Source organism: Palaemon carinicauda, chromosome 21 (genome assembly GCF_036898095.1).
Source record: "Palaemon carinicauda isolate YSFRI2023 chromosome 21, ASM3689809v2, whole genome shotgun sequence".
In the NCBI taxonomy this organism is placed as follows: domain Eukaryota; kingdom Metazoa; phylum Arthropoda; class Malacostraca; order Decapoda; family Palaemonidae; genus Palaemon; species Palaemon carinicauda.
Genome location: NC_090745.1, coordinates 1,469,704 through 1,488,516, shown reverse-complemented (window position 1 = coordinate 1,488,516; position 18,813 = coordinate 1,469,704). Strand labels below are relative to the sequence as shown.

Sequence of the window (18,813 nt, the reverse complement as noted above, 5' to 3'; positions counted from 1 at the left end):
GGTCATTCTCGTCTACGGAAAACACAAACATGGGAAAGATAAAGATAACCTCTGAATCTGGGGATTGAAACTGAAAAGAGCCTTTAGCACAGTAAATAGTACTCCACAATCAACTGGGAACTTTGTTTCTAATACTTGACGGAAAACACAAACCTGGCAAAGACGTAAAGATAACCTCTACTGGTTCCACTTTAAAAGGTAATTTGAAGCATACAGTAAACGGCACTGGGACACCATTCCGTTCTGAATAAGTTGCAATGTGAATTGGAAGTGGAGTCTCGATTTCTGCTTCTATAACACCCTCCAGTATCTTGATTCCCAAAGCCTCTTTTATATGAATCTGAAACAATTAGTTCAATAAACTTAACATTGAAAAGACTAAATTATATTTATAAATAGAATACTAATACTTCACATATTAGCTATTAAGTTAATAACACCCATACAGTACTTTACCCAACTAAAACCTAAAAATCTAGAAAGGAAATAAATTATTAATTTTAAGCATGTATTTAAAAAACACCATGCACTATGGTGATAGAGGAGTTACATAAAATATGTTTGCTTTACACACAAAAATATTTCTTCAAAAAACCTTTTGAAATATGGTACTGTACTAATACTACAAAAATATTTTAATGGAAATTAGTAATATTTTGAAGTTGATCATTTGAACTCTTTGAATTTAGACAGAGTAATAACTAATTCTGATCTGTATATTCCTAGTCAAGTTAAGGAGAACCATCAAAATAATTATGCTGAAAAAGAAGATGCAAGTCTATCAAGGGTGCTTCACATACTAACTTTATACTGACTATTAAATACTATCTTCTTAAACCAAGTATGTGAGCATTTGCAAAAGGAAATAAGTTGACTTCATTCAATAACAGTATTTCTTTCAATAATGAACATATACATCACTTATCATAAGCTCTTGATACTATTATATACTGTACTTACCTCTGCAGAGTCCTTATTATGGAGATTTTTCACCATTGCTGCAGTAATCGAAACAGACCCCAGGTTTTTAGTCTTGCATTTTCCAAGTTGGGAAACTCCAACAATATCTGGATTACTGCTGCTCCAAAGAAGAGGGCCAGAACCTCCCAATGCCTGGCACACACATCAAAGTGGAAGGAATAGTTTACGAGAATAGTCTACATAATTATGTTATACTAAGAACAACATACAGTATAAATATTTTTAATCAATGATAAAACTATCGGCAATATTTGAAAAATTATGGTCACCACAAGGAAAGTTATATACCAAACTGCAGGATAACAGATGAAATACTACTTATGGGCAACCTCAAACAATGTCTGCTAAATCTCTTTACAAATCCCCTAAATATTTAGAAAATTAAAATTGAATATCTGAAACCCCACCTTTGGAACTATGGCACCATTTCTAAGCTTGTACTTATTCTCCACAATTAAGCCAGACATCAAAGTAAGCCTTTTGAGAATTATTTAGTTTCAAACTGTAAGGTATAAAATAAAAACCTTTAAATGCATTTCTTACCAGACTATCTAGCCTCCAAAGAGCAAACAAAAAATATAACTGAATACCTAAAATGATCTTCCTGTAAATATTTTCTGAGTTTATTCTTTACAAAAATCTTAAAAAGTACTTTAAATTGATCTTAAGCCACTAAACAGGATCACATTTCCGAAGTCCCTTCATTTTACTTCATAGCATAAGAATAAAGAAAAATGGTTTTGTATATCTAAACCAGTATTTAAGCAAAATCATGGATGTCGGAGTGGAAACAATTTTTATAATGAGTTACTAATAAAAGATATCTAGATCTTGTACAGTATCTATTCAGTGACAAGGAAGTGGTAGTATTCTCTGATAGATATTCTACTCGAAAAAATACATCAATGGCACCTATAAACTAAAATCACTTAAAATACTTACAGTGAGGGTAACATTGTAAACTGGTTTTGTAATGGGATCCCATGGTAGAACAGTGATGGGGGGAATAACACTTAAAGGGTCAAATATTTCTAGATCTTGAGTAGCTTGCAAAGGAGGAGTTAATTCAAATATGCGATCTTCCAGTTCAATAGATGAGAGTGTGGCCTGCAAATACAAATATTATTAAGCCAAATATTCATTGAACTGTAAATCATAAACAATTCTAACATAGAAAATAAGCATAAGAAATTTATCCTTCCTAAATTATGCTCTGATTTTATTTTACTTATGAAAGTTTGGTCTGACTACACCTGGGTATAGAACCATGAAGAAATGGGTTTAAAGGTAAAACTGCGTTGTGGAAATGTCTCTACAGGGAGCTCACTGGACTGGGGTTCGAGTCCTGGTTGCGCTTGATAGTTTCTTTTAGTGTCTGCAACCTCATCATCCTTGTGAGCTTGGGATGGGGGTTTTGGCGAGCGTATATGTCTATCTGCTGAGTCATCAGCAGCCATTGCCTGGCCCTTCCTGGTCCTAGCTTGGGTGCTGATCTTATGTATACTGTATATGGTCAATCTCTAGGCCATTGTCATTATCCCTTGCCTCTGCCATTCATGAGCGGCAAATCAAAGATAAGCTATCTGTTCGTGTTCTGGGCTCCAGTACTCTAGTGACAATCTTTCCTGCATCAGATATTCAACTACTATCTAAATATCCATATCAATACCGTTAGCAGGATGCTGGTCTCCCACCTGCGAATCCACAGCAGTTTTCCAGGCATCAATCTTCTGCACTCTTGCTTCTTAATATCCCTGGTGCTTCTATCATATGCTTTCAAGCACATCAACTTTCCTGTTGTTTCCTTAAAATTTAGCTTTTTGCCATGGGTCTGAAATCTGCCACACCAGTAAATTATACTGATTCCACCTGTCTATCCTTGTTAACCGTGTATTCAGCAGCTCACAGTTTTCTGTCAAGTGTCTACCAAAAACCTTAGACTTGACTTACACTATTGGAAACAACTCTTCTCCATAATGAGTGCCAGGATGATGATCTAATCCTCACTAGGATCTCTATTATTCTTCCCAAGTGCTCACCCTAATGTGGCTAGTGATGGTAGCTCATGGTTATCAATGGACATTCAAACTCTGTTCCAAGTTCCAAGCCTTGTGCAGGCTATTAGAAATCTATATCAACACAGGACCTGCCTGTTGCTAAGGACTATGGACGTGGGGTTTAGAAGGTATAAAAGTGCACCTATTCAGGCACCAGCAGCCACTTCCTTGTTCCTTAAGTTTCACTCAAGTGGAGAGGGGCTTAGGGCCTGATCATTTACTTGGTCTCTAAGCATTGACCTGTTCCTTGCTTCTGCTACTCATTTTCAAACTACCATTTCCGTTCCTGGCAACACTACATGCACCCAAATCTGGTCAAAGTGTTTCAGTATTACCAAAATTATGAGTCTTGCTCTTCTTGATTATTACGGGATTCTTGTCTACCTTTGATCACCAGATGACCACACTACTGCCCCTTATCCCAGGCCCTTCCTTTTTTTACATACCCCTACATCAAAATCGTCTTTAGTAATCACGCTGCATTAAACCACTATCCAGTCCTAAGTTCCAGTTCTGATAAATTCATGGCATATTTGTCTACTTTGCACATTTCTTATGTAATTTTCACATATTGTTTTGCTTTCAGAAAATGTTATATATTTTACTTCATAGCCTGATATTATTTACTCCAAATTTCAATCATACATTTATAAAAATAAAAGAAATGAAAATTTTAAAAAATCAAACAATACACTAACGCAAACAGTAATTCTATGACTTTTCAAAGATTTATAAGAAAACTTTCTAAACAGCCTACGGAGTATATACAAACAACTGAAATTACCTATCAATATAAAAATAATGTTGAATATAAAAAAATTAATCCATTATTTAGTAAAGTTGCAAATAGGATAAAAAGAAACTGACTGAACTTGTAATATAGTTTGAAAAAACATACCTGTATTTTTGTTTTACCGGTCTGGACTGGTACACCGTACAAATATGAACCATTGCTTGATATAAACTCGGTTTCAAAATACTCAGGGTCCATCACAGTCTCTATGGCAATATTCTGTAAAATAATATTTTATCTTTTAAATAGGAATAAAAAAGGCAATAAATATGACCTGTTAAAATTCATAAGAGCCTTTCTTTCAATATACTGTATATCACACAAAAGCAATATTGATATTGACTTATACTTACATCACCCAACAATATTTTATTGTTATCTTTGTCAAAAACATCAACGACAAAAGTGTAGTGATTTCCTCGGATCAAAGCTGGATTGTTATGCGGCAGAATGGAAATCGTTAGGTACGATGGGTGCACCACATGGACTAGCGCAGTGGGCTGTTTCACAAGTTCCACTGACTTCACATTCTTATCCCTTAAAATGACCTGGTAAATTGGACACAATTCATTTATTGAAAATGTAGATGTAATATAAAAACTTTGATACAAATTGTAAAAGTTACAAGCAAGATGTTTGTCATTTACTGCCAGGATTTTCATATTAAATATAATTGGATTCATTTATCTTTAATCAAGTTATGTTGATTCTAGAAATACAAAAGTATTGTTGATAATCAAAAACAACTAATTTCCTCTCTCTACAAACAATGCCAATACAGTATAGAGCCTATAAAATAAATATTTAAAAATAGAATGGCAACATGGAAAGTAATGTAAACTTCTCCAAAAAGATTATAAAATAATTATTATGATGCTAATAACGGAACTCTTTACTATAGAATGGAGTTCATCAATACAACATGAAAGATAAAAATCTGAACAAATTAACCTAAAAAAAATAGAGGAAAATGTTAGTTATAATATAAAAGACAATATTCAAGAACCTACAAAGGAAAATAAGAAGCTGGAATCTATAAAGAAATAAGTTGAAAATATATTCCAAATCAATTTCATAAATAAACATTCCACAATCGCACACATCTTGAGTTTGAGAAACACCATAGATACAACAAGCATGTATAGTATTACCTCCGTAGTTCCAAGTTCGACCGACGTAATGCTGATTCCGTCATCATTTAGATATGCAACATCTAACTTGGCAACCTAGAGTAGAGTAAAACAAACAATTTATTTCTCTTAATTCTATATTACTCTGAATTAATGTCAGTAAAACCACCACATATATGTCTCATAACTCCTTAAAATACAATGACATTACTATCATTTCAAAGAACAATAAAATGCAACTTGCCTCCAAATAGTACTGTGTACCCTGTATGCTCACAGAATTAAAAACACCCTGTTTCAGATGGAAAACTGTATACTTCACTAAAGTACTTGGAAGAACATATACATCTGCAGGTTCAAGTAATAAGTTAGCAACCACCATCAAGTCAACGGCAGCCGGTGGCAGATTCTAGAAGGAAAAAAATATAAAATCAGATGAGCATCAATTACAAAACCCTTAAAAGTACTCACAATACAGTACCTACTGTACACAGAGTACTATATAAATTCAAACCAGAATATCATTATTTTTTCAAGCAAATACATTTTTTTCATATATCCCATTTCCGAAAAATGACAGTCAACCTTTAATAAACCTTACTGACTCATTTCGCAAAGAATAAATTATTTAAAATTTTAGAACTAAATAAAAAATATGCCACAGTAATAAGACTAAGCCTTGATCTAACTTACAGTGTATGCAGGATGAGAGACACGAACTGACAATCTAGCAGAGCCTGTTTGTTTTCCTTCAATAAGAACCATGTAACCCTGACGTCCAGTGCCTTCCAAGGGAGCAATGGCTGGAGGCATCTCATATGGAGACTCAGCAAAAGTCATAAATCTGTAATAAAAGATAGTAATAACATTACACTGCACCATAAAAAAATATATATGATTATTATTATTACTCGCTACACTTTTATATCAAATTTGGTTTGCCATGGTACCCCAGACCCGAACGGGAATTCCTTTAATGAATTTTCTGCCCAGCCAAGGATTCGAACCCCAGCATCGATAGAAATAAATATAAACAGTACGACTCGGCAGATCCCAAGGTTTTATATACTTCTGGCAAATTCAGGATTTGTACTTAGAATCATAATCAATTCCTCTCCACCATTACAGCTAGACAATGGCTAGTGAAGATGGCCAAATGATCTGGGATATAAGGCTTGCAAGAGGACCTCATCAGAATAGAAATGTATGCAAAGAATAAGATACCAGACAGTACGGAGACCTCAATCACCAACCCCAAAAGGGTAAACCTGATGATGATACTTCAAACATTAAACACAAAGGTAGTAAAGCATGTGTTAGGATAGGAAATGAAGTGAGTGATTGGTTTCCGGTGAGAGTGGGGCTGAGACAGGGATGTGTGATGTCACCGTGGTTGTTTAACTTGTATGTTGATGGAGTGGTGAGAGAGGTGAATGCTCGAGTGCTTGGACGAGGATTAAAACTGGTAGACGAGAATGACCATGAATGGGAGGTAAATCAGTTGTTGTTTGCGGATGATACTGTACTGGTTGCAGACACAGAAGAGAAGCTTGGCCGATTAGTGACAGAATTTGGAAGAGTGTGTGTGTGAGAAGGAAGTTGAGAGTTAATGTGGGTAAGAGTAAGGTTATGAGATGTACGCTAAGGGGGTGCAAGGTTGAATGTCATGTTGAATGGAGTGTTACTTGAGGAAGTGGATCAGTTTAAGTACTTGGGGTCTGTTGTTGCAGCAAATGGTGGAGTGGAAGCAGATGTACGTCAGAGAGTGAATGAAGGTTGCAAAGTGTTGGGGGCAGTTAAGGGAGTAGTAAAAAATAGAGGGTTGGGCATGAATGTAAAAAGAGTTCTATATGAGAAAGTGATTGTACCAACTGTGATGTATGGATCGGAGTTGTGGGGAATGAAAGTGACGGAGAGACAGAAATTAAATGTGTTTGAGATGAAGTGTCAGAGGAGTATGGCTGGTGTATCTCGAGTAGATAGGGTTAGGAACGAAGTGGTGAGAGTGAGAACGGGTGTAAGAAATGAGTTAGCAGCTAGAGTGGATATGAATGTGTTGAGGTGGTTTGGCCATGTTGAGAGAATGGAAAATGGCTGTCTGCTAAAGAAGGTGATGAATGCAAGAGTTGATGGGAGAAGTACAAGAGGAAGGCCAAGGTGTGGGTGGATGGATGGAGTGAAGGAAGCTCTGGGTGATAGGAGGATTGATGTGAGAGAGGCAAGAGCGTGCTAGAAATAGGAATGAATGGCGAGCGATTGTGACACAGTTCCGGTAGGCCCTGCTGCTGCCTCCGATGCCTTAGATGACCGCAGAGGTAGCAGCAGTAGGGGACTCAGCATTATGAAGTTTCATCTGTGGTGGATAATGTGGGAGGGTGGGCTGTGGCACCCTAGCAGTACCAGCTGAACTCGGTTGAGTCCCTTGTTAGGCTGGAGGAACGTAGAGAGTAGAGCCCCCCCCCCCCCCTTTTTTTTTTTTGATGTCAGCTACCCCCCAAAATTGGGGGAAGTGCCTTGGTATATGTATGTATGTATTAGTCTTATGATCTGTAATGAAGTAATAAACCACTAATATTCCTCTATCAGCTCTAATAAAGACTAAGTCTTATTCATTTCTTTATAATTTCTCACCTCAACACAGTCTGAGCTGGAACAACTGCTTCACGGTCAGTAACAGTTTGCAGTTCCCAAGTCATTTCAATGCCTTCTAGGGTGGTGAATTCATTCCCTGAAAAACAAAAAGTCAGTCTTTTTATTAAGCCTTTTTTTATTATGAGAGGAAATGCAAAATATGTTAAAGTATCATATCAAATTGATGTTAGAAATAATCTTCATTAAAAGCATGATTTTACTTTTTTAAGTGATACCAGCCTATTAATTTTGCTTGTTATCAACCCTGATAGAGGTTGAACAAGTAATAGGTAAAAATGTAACACTGACCCGTTGGGAACCAGTCTCCTAAATACAAGGACTTGTACAAATTCTTGATTCAGACCTTGAGATGCATCCCAGAAGGAAAGAATTCCAATGAAAATATATATGAATTTATTAAAGATTTTATTTCAGTTAGTCCTTAGAATTCCTAATCCATTTAATTCATTGAATGATAATTATAAAACATTTTACCTTGATCATCATAGGCACGAACTTCAAATTCTTCAGGAGCTTCTTCAACATATAATTCCCTTGTTGTTGTTATTATTTCCAAGCGATGGATGGCATCAACAAGTACATCACATCGCAGTATTCCACCACTTCCTGAAAATTACCAAAAATATCCGTGAAAACACTCTAATGACTTTGTTAATAGACTAAGCAATGTTGCCCCTCATAACTGTGGAAATGTGACATAAGTTGGCTTGTTTACAGGCTCTAAAAAAAAAGTACAACTTGCAGAGTCCTGCAACATTCACAAATACAGATACAGTACAGTACTGTATAGCACAGCAAATTTTCAAAGGTAATTAGCATTTTTCTCAGCTACACAAATCTGAATCCTTTTTGTGTATGCTTCAGGCAACTGTTAACTAACAACAGGTGATTGTGGTATTCAAGCCACTTTTCACTTTCAAAATACAAACCTGTATGAGCCTCACTTGGTGGGAGGAAGTCTCTATGAACGCCGTCTACTGTTCATTACCTCTTAGAATCTCCTTTTCCTTTCCAGGCAAAGAGCAAAGAAATACAGCTCTAATAACCTCCTAATGAGGAACACATAGAACGTTGACCTGGTAGGTCCTGGGTCAATAAAAATTTAGGGAAAAATTGTACTATGCCTCCCCCCCCAAAAAAAAAAAACACCACCACCACGTAATGCTAGCAGCAGCCTATTCCTAAAAAGCAATTACAAAATAATGAATTAGAGGATTAAGACTATCATGTCCTTCCCTCTTATTAAAAGATGGACAGGGAAGTTATTTCTTCTCAGTTCGAGTCTGAAGTAAAGATACTAAACTGAATACACTAGCTTACAAGCATTTTACTCCAACCCAGCATCAACTCAGTTTTCCTCCTGCGCCCTCAAAAGATCAGGATAAAAAGAGCTAGATGTTTTACCTTTCATCCTTTATTTATGCCAAGCTCATGCCTTAGACAAAATGCTTATCTTCACTAGCAAGATCTGGGGGAACTATAAAGTTTGTTTAGTAGCCACCACACAACCAAAGGAAAAAGTGATCATAGACTTGTGGGCAATGTACCATAGAAAGAGGTAAAGGTGGTCTAACCTTACCAGAACAATCACAAGTGCTCTGAGAAGCTGAATAGTCTGGTGGTAACTGTGGTGTGACCTATGGAGATGTGTGGGCCATGAGGGTGCCACTCAGGAATTAAACTACAAGAGCTAGAAGATCAAAATACCCCTGGACTTATACCCATTTGGGAGCCACCAAGATCAACCTGACACCTGAAGAGACCAACACTGAATTGATCACTAAGTAAATCAGGCTGAATGGAAGAAAGGCATACACATTGAGGCTGCCCTGTGGTTGGTGAAAGGTATCTTCCAATAGCCCCACAGGTCTGGAATGGGCTAGCAAAATACTGGCAGCTTCCTGTTCACCGCTGTAGCAAACAGATTGATCACCTGTCACCCCCCCTACATCAAAGTGTCTTTCCTCCATTCAAGGTTGTGCTCACAGAAACAAACCAAACAACCAAAATAATTATGGGGAAAATTAAACAACAGCTCAAGTATACAGCAGTTGGCGAACAGCTGCAACAGTACTTCAGACTGTGATGGTAGTCAAAGCAAAAGTGGCTTGACAACTCTATACGGGTGGGTGGGACACTAAACTCACGTCACTAAATTACAGCGTTTATGCCTTTTTGAATTTCAATGATCATTATAACTCATGCATTGAATCATCACATACAAAAAGGATAAAGGTTTGTTTTTGCTTAGGTACACACCAAAAAAGCTAAACTTCTTACTTTTATGTGTATGAACTAAATATATCCCACATAGCTAATGAAATTACCAAAATTTGTAACAAAGCTGATATTAGCAATTCCTTTGAAAGAGTAAGAGAATGATAGAAATGTAAAATCATCAATTCTCTATTAACTAAAAAGTGTACAGTAGTTGTATGTAATACTCTCCAGTAGATCAAATCAGACTTAACACAAAATATTAATTACAGTACTTAATGAAATTGCCAATATACATTGAAAACAAATCAATCATATGTTTAGAATTACAATATGTTTTAGACTTGTTACTATAGAGAAAAACTAAACAATTTACATCGTTAATAATCAAAGTACATAATAAATGTCATTTATGTATTCATTAGCTGTGAACATACACTAATTTCCGTTATTATTCTATTCACAAAAATGGAAATATACGGTTAGATAAATTTACTGTATCGAGTAAACTATTAGGAATAATTAAACTATAATGAAAACTCATAACTTCTAAATGTATTAAGAATATGACAAATTCGGAGATAATATGTTATTTTCATTAGTAAAATAAATTTTTGAATATACTTACCCGATAATCATGTAGCTGTCAACTCCGTTGCCCGACAGAATTCTACGGACGGGATACGCCAGCGATCGCTATACAAGAGGGGGGTGTACTCACCAGCGCCATCTGTGGTCAGGTACTCCAGTACTTCTTGACAACACCACCTCAATTTTTTCCTCGGTCCACTGGTTCTCTATGGGGAGGAAGGGTGGGTCAATTAAATCATGATTATCGGGTAAGTATATTCAAAAATTTATTTTACTAATGAAAATAACATTTTTCAATATTAATCTTACCCGATAATCATGTAGCTGATTCACACCCAGGGGGGTGGGTGAAAACCAGTGTACATGTTAATCAAGAAGCTAAGTATCCCGTATTTCATATTATCAGTTATTCAAAATAACAATGAAATTATAAGTACCTGGTAAGGAAGTCGACTTGAACCATTACTCTGCCTTTAATAAGTTCGTCTTCCTTACTGAGCGCAGCGTTCCTCTTAGGAGGCTGAACAACTCTAAGGTGCTGAAGTATAAAGGGTTGCAACCCATACTAAAGGACCTCTACACAACCTCTAACCTAGGCGCTCCTCAAGAAAGAATTGACCACCCGCCAAATCAACTAGGATGCGGAAGGCTTCTTAGCCTACCGTAACAACCCAAAAACAACAATAAAAGCATTCAAGAGAAAGGTTAAAAAAGGTTATGGGATTAAGGGAATGTAGTGGCTGAGCCCTCACCTACTACTGCACTCGCTGCTACGAATGGTCCCAGGGTGTAGCAGTTCTCGTAAAGAGACTGGACATCTTTGAGATAGAATGATGCAAACACTGACTTGCTCCTCCAATAGGTTGCATCCATAATACTCTGCAGAGAACGGTTCTGTTTGAAGGCCAACGAAGTAGCCACAGCTCTCACTTCGTGTGTCCTTACCTTCAGCAAAGCAAGGTCTTCATCCTTCATGTGAGAATGAGCTTCTCTAATCAGAAGCCTTATGTAATACGAAACTGCGTTCTTGGACATAGGCATCGAAGGTTTCTTAATGGCACACCATAAGGCCTCTGATTGTCCTCGTATAGGTTTTGACCTTTTAAGATAGTACTTTAGAGCTCTGACAGGGCAAAGAACTCTCTCTAGCTCGTTACCCACCATGTTGGAAAGGCTAGGAATTTCGAACGATCTAGGCCAAGGACGTGAAGGAAGTTCATTTTTTGCCAAAAACCTGAGCTGTAAGGAACATGTAGCTGTTTCGGATGTGAATCCTATGTTCCTGCTGAAGGCGTGAACCTCACTAACTCTTTTGGCTGTTGCAAGGCAGACGAGGAAAAGAGTTTTGAGAGTAAGGTCTTTGAAAGAGGCTGACTGGAGACGTTCAAATCTAGGAGACATAAGGAACCTTAAGACTACGTCTAGATTCCAGCCTGGAGTGGACAAGCGACGTTCTTTAGAGGTCTCGAAAGACTTGAGGATGTCCTGTAGATCTTTGTTGGAGGAAAGATCCAAGCCTCTGTGGCGGAAAACTGTTGCCAACATACTTCTGTACCCTTTTATCGTAGGAGCCGAAAGAGATCTAACATTCCTAAGATGCAACAGGAAGTCAGCAACTTGGGTTACAGAGGTACTGGTAGAGGAAACTGCATTGGCTCTACACCAGCTTCGGAAGACTTCCCACTTGGATTGATAGACTCTGCGAGTGGATATCCTCCTTGCTCTAGCAATCGCTCTGGCTGCCTCCTTCGAAAAGCCTCTAGCTCTAGAGAGTCTTTCGATAGTCTGAAGGCAGTCAGACGAAGAGCGTGGAGGCTTGGGTGTACCTTCTTTACGTGAGGTTGACGTAGAAGGTCCACTCTTAGAGGGAGAGTCCTGGGAACGTCGACCAGCCATTGCAGTACCTCTGTGAACCATTCTCTTGCAGGCCAAAGGGGAGCAACCAACGTCAGCCGTGTCCCTTCGTGAGAGACGAACTTCTGAATAACTCTGTTGATGATCTTGAACGGCGGGAATGCATATAGATCGAGGTGGGACCAATCCAGCAGAAAAGCATCCACGTGAACTGCTGCCGGGTCTGGGATTGGGGAACAGTACAATGGGAGCCTCTTGGTCATCGAGGTAGCGAACAGATCTATCGTTGGCTGACCCCACAAGGCCCAAAGCCTGTTGCACACATTCTTGTGAAGGGTCCATTCTGTGGGGATGACTTGACCCTTCCTGCTGAGGCGATCTGCCGAGACATTCATATTGCCTTGAATGAATCTCGTTACCAGCGTGAGGTTTCGACTTCTTGACCAAATGAGGAGGTCCCTTGCTATCTCGTAGAGCTTCCTCGAATGAGTCCCTCCCTGCTTGGAGATGTACGCCAAGGCTGTGGTGTTGTCGGAGTTCACCTCCACCACCTTGCTTAGCAGGAGGGACTTGAAGTTCATTAAGGCCAGATGTACTGCCAACAACTCCTTGCAATTGATGTGAAGCGTTTCCTGTTCCTTGTTCCATGTTCCCGAGCATTCCTGTCCGTCCAAGGTCGCGCCCCAGCCCGAGTCTGATGCGTCCGAATAGAGATGAAGATTGGGGGTCTGAACAGCTAACGAGAGACCCTCCTTGAGAAGGATGTTGCTCTTCCACCACATGAGAGTGGTCTTCATCTCTTTGGTAACAGGAATAGAGACCACTTCGAGCGTCATATTCTTGTCCCAGTGAGCTGCTAGATGGTATTGAAGGGGGCGGAGGTGGAGTCTCCCTAACTCGGTGAACAGGGCTAACGATGACAGGGTCCCTGTTAGACTCATCCACTGTCTCACCGAGCATCTGTTCCTCTTCAGCATGCTCAGGATGCACTCTAGGGCTTGGTTGATTCTTAGGGCCGACGGAAAAGCCCGAAAAGCTTGACTCCGAATCTCCATTCCCAGGTAAACGATGGTTTGGGAAGGAAAAAGCTGGGACTTCTCTAAGTTGACCAAAAGACCCAGTTCCTTGGTCAAGTCCAAAGTCCATCTGAGACTCTCCAGACAGCGACGACTTGTGGGGGCTCTTAAAAGCCAGTCGTCTAAATAAAGGGAGGCTCTGATGTCCGCCAAGTGGAGGAATTTGGCAATATTCCTCATCAGTCGCGTAAACACCATAGGTGCTGTGCTTAGGCCAAAACACAGGGCTTGGAATTGGTACACAACCTTTCCAAAAACGAATCTCAGAAAAGATTGGGAGTCTGGATGAATGGGGACGTGAAAGTAGGCGTCTTTCAGATCCAACGAGACCATCCAGTCCTCCTGCCTGACCGCTGCTAGGACCGACTTCGTCGTCTCCATAGTGAACGTCTGCTTGGTGACATAAGCATTGAGCGCACTGACGTCCAGCACCGGTCTCCAACCTCCTGTCTTCTTGGCCACCAGGAAGAGACGGTTGTAAAAGCCCGGGGATTGATGATCCCGGACTATCACCACTGCCTCCTTCTGTAACAGGAGCGACACCTCTTGATGTAACGCTAGCCTCTTGTCCTTTTCCTTGTAGTTGGGAGAGAGGTTGATGGGAGAAGTGGTCAGAGGGGGATTGCGGCAGAATGGGATCCTGTAACCCTCCCTTAGCCACTTGACAGACTGGGCGTCTGCACCTCTTCTTTCCCAAGCTTGCCAGAAGGTCTTGAGTCTGGCTCCTACGGCTGTCTGGAGAGGAGGAGAGTCAATGTTTGCTTTTCGAAGACTTGGTACCTTTCTTGGACCTGCCCCTGTGACCGTCTGGGCGGGTACTTCCTCGGCTGGGGGCTCTGCCACGAAAGGGCGGAATAAATCTGGTAGCAGGAGTATCAGCCACTGGGGTGCGGTAAGTTCTAGGTACTGAAGGTGCAACCTTAGCCTTCCGTGCTGAAGAGGCCACGAGGTCATGCGTATCCTTCTGTATAAGAGCCGCAGACATTTCCTTGATAAGATCCTCAGGAAACAGGAACTTAGAAAGAGGAGCAAAAAGTAACTGTGACCTTTGGCAAGAGGTGATACCAGTGGAAAGGAAGGAGCAAAGTTGTTCCCTTTTCTTGAGGACTCCCGATACAAACATAGAGGCAAGTTCGCCGGAACCATCGCGAATTGCTTTGTCCATACAGGACATAATCAGCATGGCCGAGTCTTTGTCAGAAGGGGCAGTCTTCTTGCTCAAGGCCCCCAGGCACCAGTCGAGGAAATTAAAAATTTCAAAGGCGCGAAAGACTCCCTTTAAGAAGTGGTCCAGGTCAGAAAAGGTCCAGCAGACCTTAGAGCGTCTCATAGCCGACCTTCGTGGAGAGTCAACCAAACTTGAGAAGTCAGCCTGGGCAGAGGCAGGGACCCCCAAGCCTGGTTCCTCTCCCGTGGCATACCAGACTCCCGACTTAGAAGCCAGCTTAGGAGGCGGAAACATAAAAGACGTCTTTCCCAGTTGCTGCTTGGACTGCAACCAATCCCCTAAAATTCTCAAAGCTCTCTTTGACGATCTGGCGAAGACAAGCTTAGTGTAGGCAGACTTAACAGGTTGCATGCCTAGAGAGAACTCGGATGGAGGAGAACGAGGGGTAGCAGAAACAAAATGTTCAGGGTATAACTCTCTGAAAAGAGTAAGGACCTTGCGAAAGTCAATGGAGGGTGGCAATGACTTGGGTTCCTCCACATCAGATGAAGGATCATCCAGGTGAGCCGCTTCATCCTCAGAAACCTCATCACCTGAGTGTTGAGAAGCGAGAGGTAACGATAAAGCAGTATGCTGAATGGCTGAATCCTGAAGAACGGGTGCATGCGCACTAGCGGATTCATCCTCAAGACTCTGCTGAAGAGGATGAGGGCTGGTAATGACAAAGTCCTGAGGCTGGGATGAAGGAGGTTCTGCGGGGGTCTGAGGAGCAAGCGTGGTGAGAGGCGAATGCTGTAAAGCATGAGGCTCATGCTGCATAGTCTGCGGTTCAAGTTGAATAGGAAGCGGCTTAAGCTGAGAAGAATGTGGTTGCTGCATGCGTTGAGGTGGCTGTCTCATAGCATGAGGTTCCTGCCTCAAGGGTTGCGCTTGCCTCAAGGGTTGAGGTGGCTGCGCAGAGAGAGGCTCTTGTCCCACGAGTTGAGGTTCTAGCCTCAAGAGTTGAGGTGCTTGCCTCGAGAGTTGAGGTTCTCGCCTCGAGGAAAGTGGAGGTGGCTGCTGCAAGAGTTGAGGTTGCTGCCTCAAGGATGGTGGAGGTTGTCGCACCGCAAGAGGTTGCTGCCTCGAGGATGGTTGCAACGCAAGAGGCTCCTGCCACGAGGATGGTTGCAACGCAAGAGGCTCCTGCCACAAGGGTAGAGGAGGTTGCTGCAAAGCATAAGGCTCCTGCCCCAAGTGTTGAGGAGGTTGCCGCGTGGCAAGAGGCTCCTGCCTCAAGGAAAGTGGAGGTTGCTGCACAGCGCTGGTATCTGGCAACTCCCAAAGAGGCAGCTCACGCATGGAGGTAGCTTGAGGAACCTCAACCTCATACGTCTGGCAGGCTGGACTGCGCAGAGGTGGGGGAGCGCTCGCAGGAGGAGGTGTGATAACCTTCTCTGCCTGAAACTCCTGCATCAACACCGCAAGCTGCGACTGCATAGTCTGCAGCATAGCCAACTTGGGATCAACAGAAGTTGAGGTCTGTTGAGGCACAGCTTTAACAGAAGTTGAGGTCTGTTGAGGCAAAGCTTTACCTCTCTTAGGAGGCGTGCAGCCATCCGATGACTGCGGCGAGTCTGAGCTAGCCCAGTGGCTACACCCGGGCTGTTGGACTCGCGCGGTCTGGACCTTACGCTTAAGAGGCCTCGAGACCTGGGTCCAGCGTTTCCTCCCGGAAACATCTTCTGCAGACGAGGAAATAAAGGGCTCAATCGTCTGAGAGTGGAAGTGACGATCTCTATAAGATACGCCCGCAACCACTGAGGATACTACTGTGCGCCGATCAAGGCCTGCCGAACCCTTTTGCCCTTCGACATTGCTTCTCCCCTGGGCTTGGGAGCTTGCAAGAGGTCCCGGACTGGGAGGACGACTGGCACGCACAGAAGTATCCTCATGCGCAACACTGACACTGACACTAGGCACAGCACTGGCACTACCACTTCCCACTGCACTTTTCACTTTAAGTTCCTTGACATCTGCCAAGAGAAACTTGTGGTCACTCACTACCGACTCCACCTTATCACCTAAAGCCTGAATGGCACGTAAAACATCCGACATATCAGGCTGAGCACTAATAATAGGTTTGGGGGTAGCCACTACAGGGGGAGGAAAAGGTTGAGGATCATGGGGGGAGGAATAAAGTAAAGAGCGAGCCGAACTCCTCCTAACTCTCTCTCTCTCTAACTTAGTCGTATACTTGAGGAAATGAATAAAATCAAGTTCCGAAAGTCCGGCACATTCCTCACATCGATCTTCCAACTGACAGGATTTTCCCCTACAGTCGGAACAAACGGTGTGAGGATCAACCGAGGCCTTCGGAAGACGCCTAATACAAGTCCTACATCGTCTTTGGGGAGGAGCTTGAGAATGGTCGGACATCTTGAATCAGAGAACAGTCAAGGGGGGATTCCAAATTAAAGCAAAGATCGTTATACCATTAATCAAAATCAATCCAAAAGCTATCTAAGCTAAGGGAAAAGCTTCCTGTATAGCGAAAGCTGAAATCTCAGAGCAATACTTCACCAAAACCGTGAACAAAGACTCCAAAATCATAAGCGTATCCATGTAGGTCTTGCCGGAAGCACGACAGAGGAAAAAATTGAGGTGGTGTTGTCAAGAAGTACTGGAGTACCTGACCACAGATGGCGCTGGTGAGTACACCCCCCTCTTGTATAGCGATCGCTGGCGTATCCCGTCCGTAGAATTCTGTCGGGCAACGGAGTTGACAGCTACATGATTATCGGGTAAGATTAATATTGAAAATTGTATTTTTCCTAACCATACAAACCTAAGCTATTTACATGGGGTATTACTTTCGGCGTAGCTGAATGACGAGCCATTAGAATTTTAACGAGGGTTAACTACCCCCTCGCTAACTAGCGAGGGGGTAGGGGAGGGGTGGCTAACTACCCCTCCCCCCTCACACACTGGTGAACTGATTCACTTCGCTTTGAGGTAGGACTTCACGGGGGACAGGGCTGGCGGGCAAGTATGTGTAAATAGCTAAGGTTGTATGGTTAGGAAAAATACATATTATCTCCGAATTTGTCATTTGTTCCGTAACCGGAATACAAACCACGCTATTTACATGGGGTGACTTAACCCTTAGGTAGGGTGGTAAGTCCCAGCCTTACTGGCTTTGGCTTTGCCGGGGGACTCAGAATCTGAGTGTGTAGCACTCGAGATAAGGAGTCCCTGCACCTTGCAAGTTGCGTGCGGCCTACATAAGCTTGTGTGTGAAGGAAAGAAGTGTGACTCGTCCTAGGAAGTTGACCTGAAGTCCTTTAGATGGAATTCTAGGCTAGGACGTTCCCAATACCACCTCGTCAGGGTATGGGGGACGCGACAGTATTATTTAATACTAAGAACACAAGGAAGCATGGTTTACCTGCAGTGGTTTGAGGTCCTTGACAGGTTGACCGATAGTCTGGTCTTGTTGAGCACCCTTCTCATCAGACAGAACGGTGGGAAGGCGTAAACGTCGATGTTGTCCCACCATTGTTGGAAGGCATCTTGCCAGAGTGCCTTGGGGTCCGGGACTGGGGAACAGTACAGCGGAAGCTTGAAGTTCAAGGCTGTCGCGAACAGGTCCACTGTCGAGGAACTACTAGAGGATCCAAAGACCACTCGGTACTCACTATCTGCGATGCTCTGCTCAGACTGTCGGCGAGCACATTCCTCTTGCCCGGAATGAAGCGAGCCGATAGTGGAATCGAGCGGACTTCGGTCCATCTCAGTATCTCTACCGCAAGATGGGATAGCTGTTGTGAAAAGGTACCTCCCTGCTTGTTGATGTAAGCCACTACCGTGGTGTTGTCGCTCATCACCACCACAGAGTGACCCGCCAGGATCCGTTGGAACTGTTGAAATGCCAGATATACGGCCTTCATTTCTAGCAGATTTAGGTGGAAGCACTTTTCTGATTCTGACCATAGGCCTGAGATCCTGTGGTTCAGAACGTGGGCCCCCCACCCTTCTTTTGAAGCGTCCGAGAACAGCATCAAATCCGGGGGGAGGAGGAGAAGATCCACTCCCTTTCGCAGGTTTCCGTCCATCACCCACCACTGAAGGTCCGTCCGTTCCGCAGGACCCATAGGGACCAGAATGTCCGGGGAATCGTGGCCTTGATTCCACCGGGACTTGAGCCGCCATTGCAGGGAACTCATCCTGAGGCGGCCGTTTGGAACCAGACGGGCCAAGGAGGAAAGGATCTGCGACCCTCCTCAGCCTTGCTATCCTGTCATCTGATGAAAAG

The 18,813-nt window shown here is 42.2% G+C and overlaps 1 protein-coding gene across 1 annotated transcript in view; it reads right to left on the bottom strand.

Moving 5' to 3' along the window:
* Positions 1–18,813, bottom strand: part of Gp210 (nucleoporin 210) — a 97,953-nt gene that overhangs the window by 62,469 nt on the left and 16,671 nt on the right. The window contains exons 3-12 of the mRNA XM_068344774.1: positions 8,088–8,219; positions 7,593–7,689; positions 5,655–5,805; positions 5,206–5,370; positions 4,983–5,057; positions 4,185–4,379; positions 3,937–4,050; positions 1,924–2,088; positions 961–1,113; positions 154–340 (exon numbers count right to left, since the gene is read on the bottom strand). Coding sequence (XP_068200875.1) covers positions 154–340; positions 961–1,113; positions 1,924–2,088; positions 3,937–4,050; positions 4,185–4,379; positions 4,983–5,057; positions 5,206–5,370; positions 5,655–5,805; positions 7,593–7,689; positions 8,088–8,219 — 1,434 coding nt within the window. The remainder of the gene's footprint in view (positions 1–153; positions 341–960; positions 1,114–1,923; positions 2,089–3,936; positions 4,051–4,184; positions 4,380–4,982; positions 5,058–5,205; positions 5,371–5,654; positions 5,806–7,592; positions 7,690–8,087; positions 8,220–18,813) is intronic.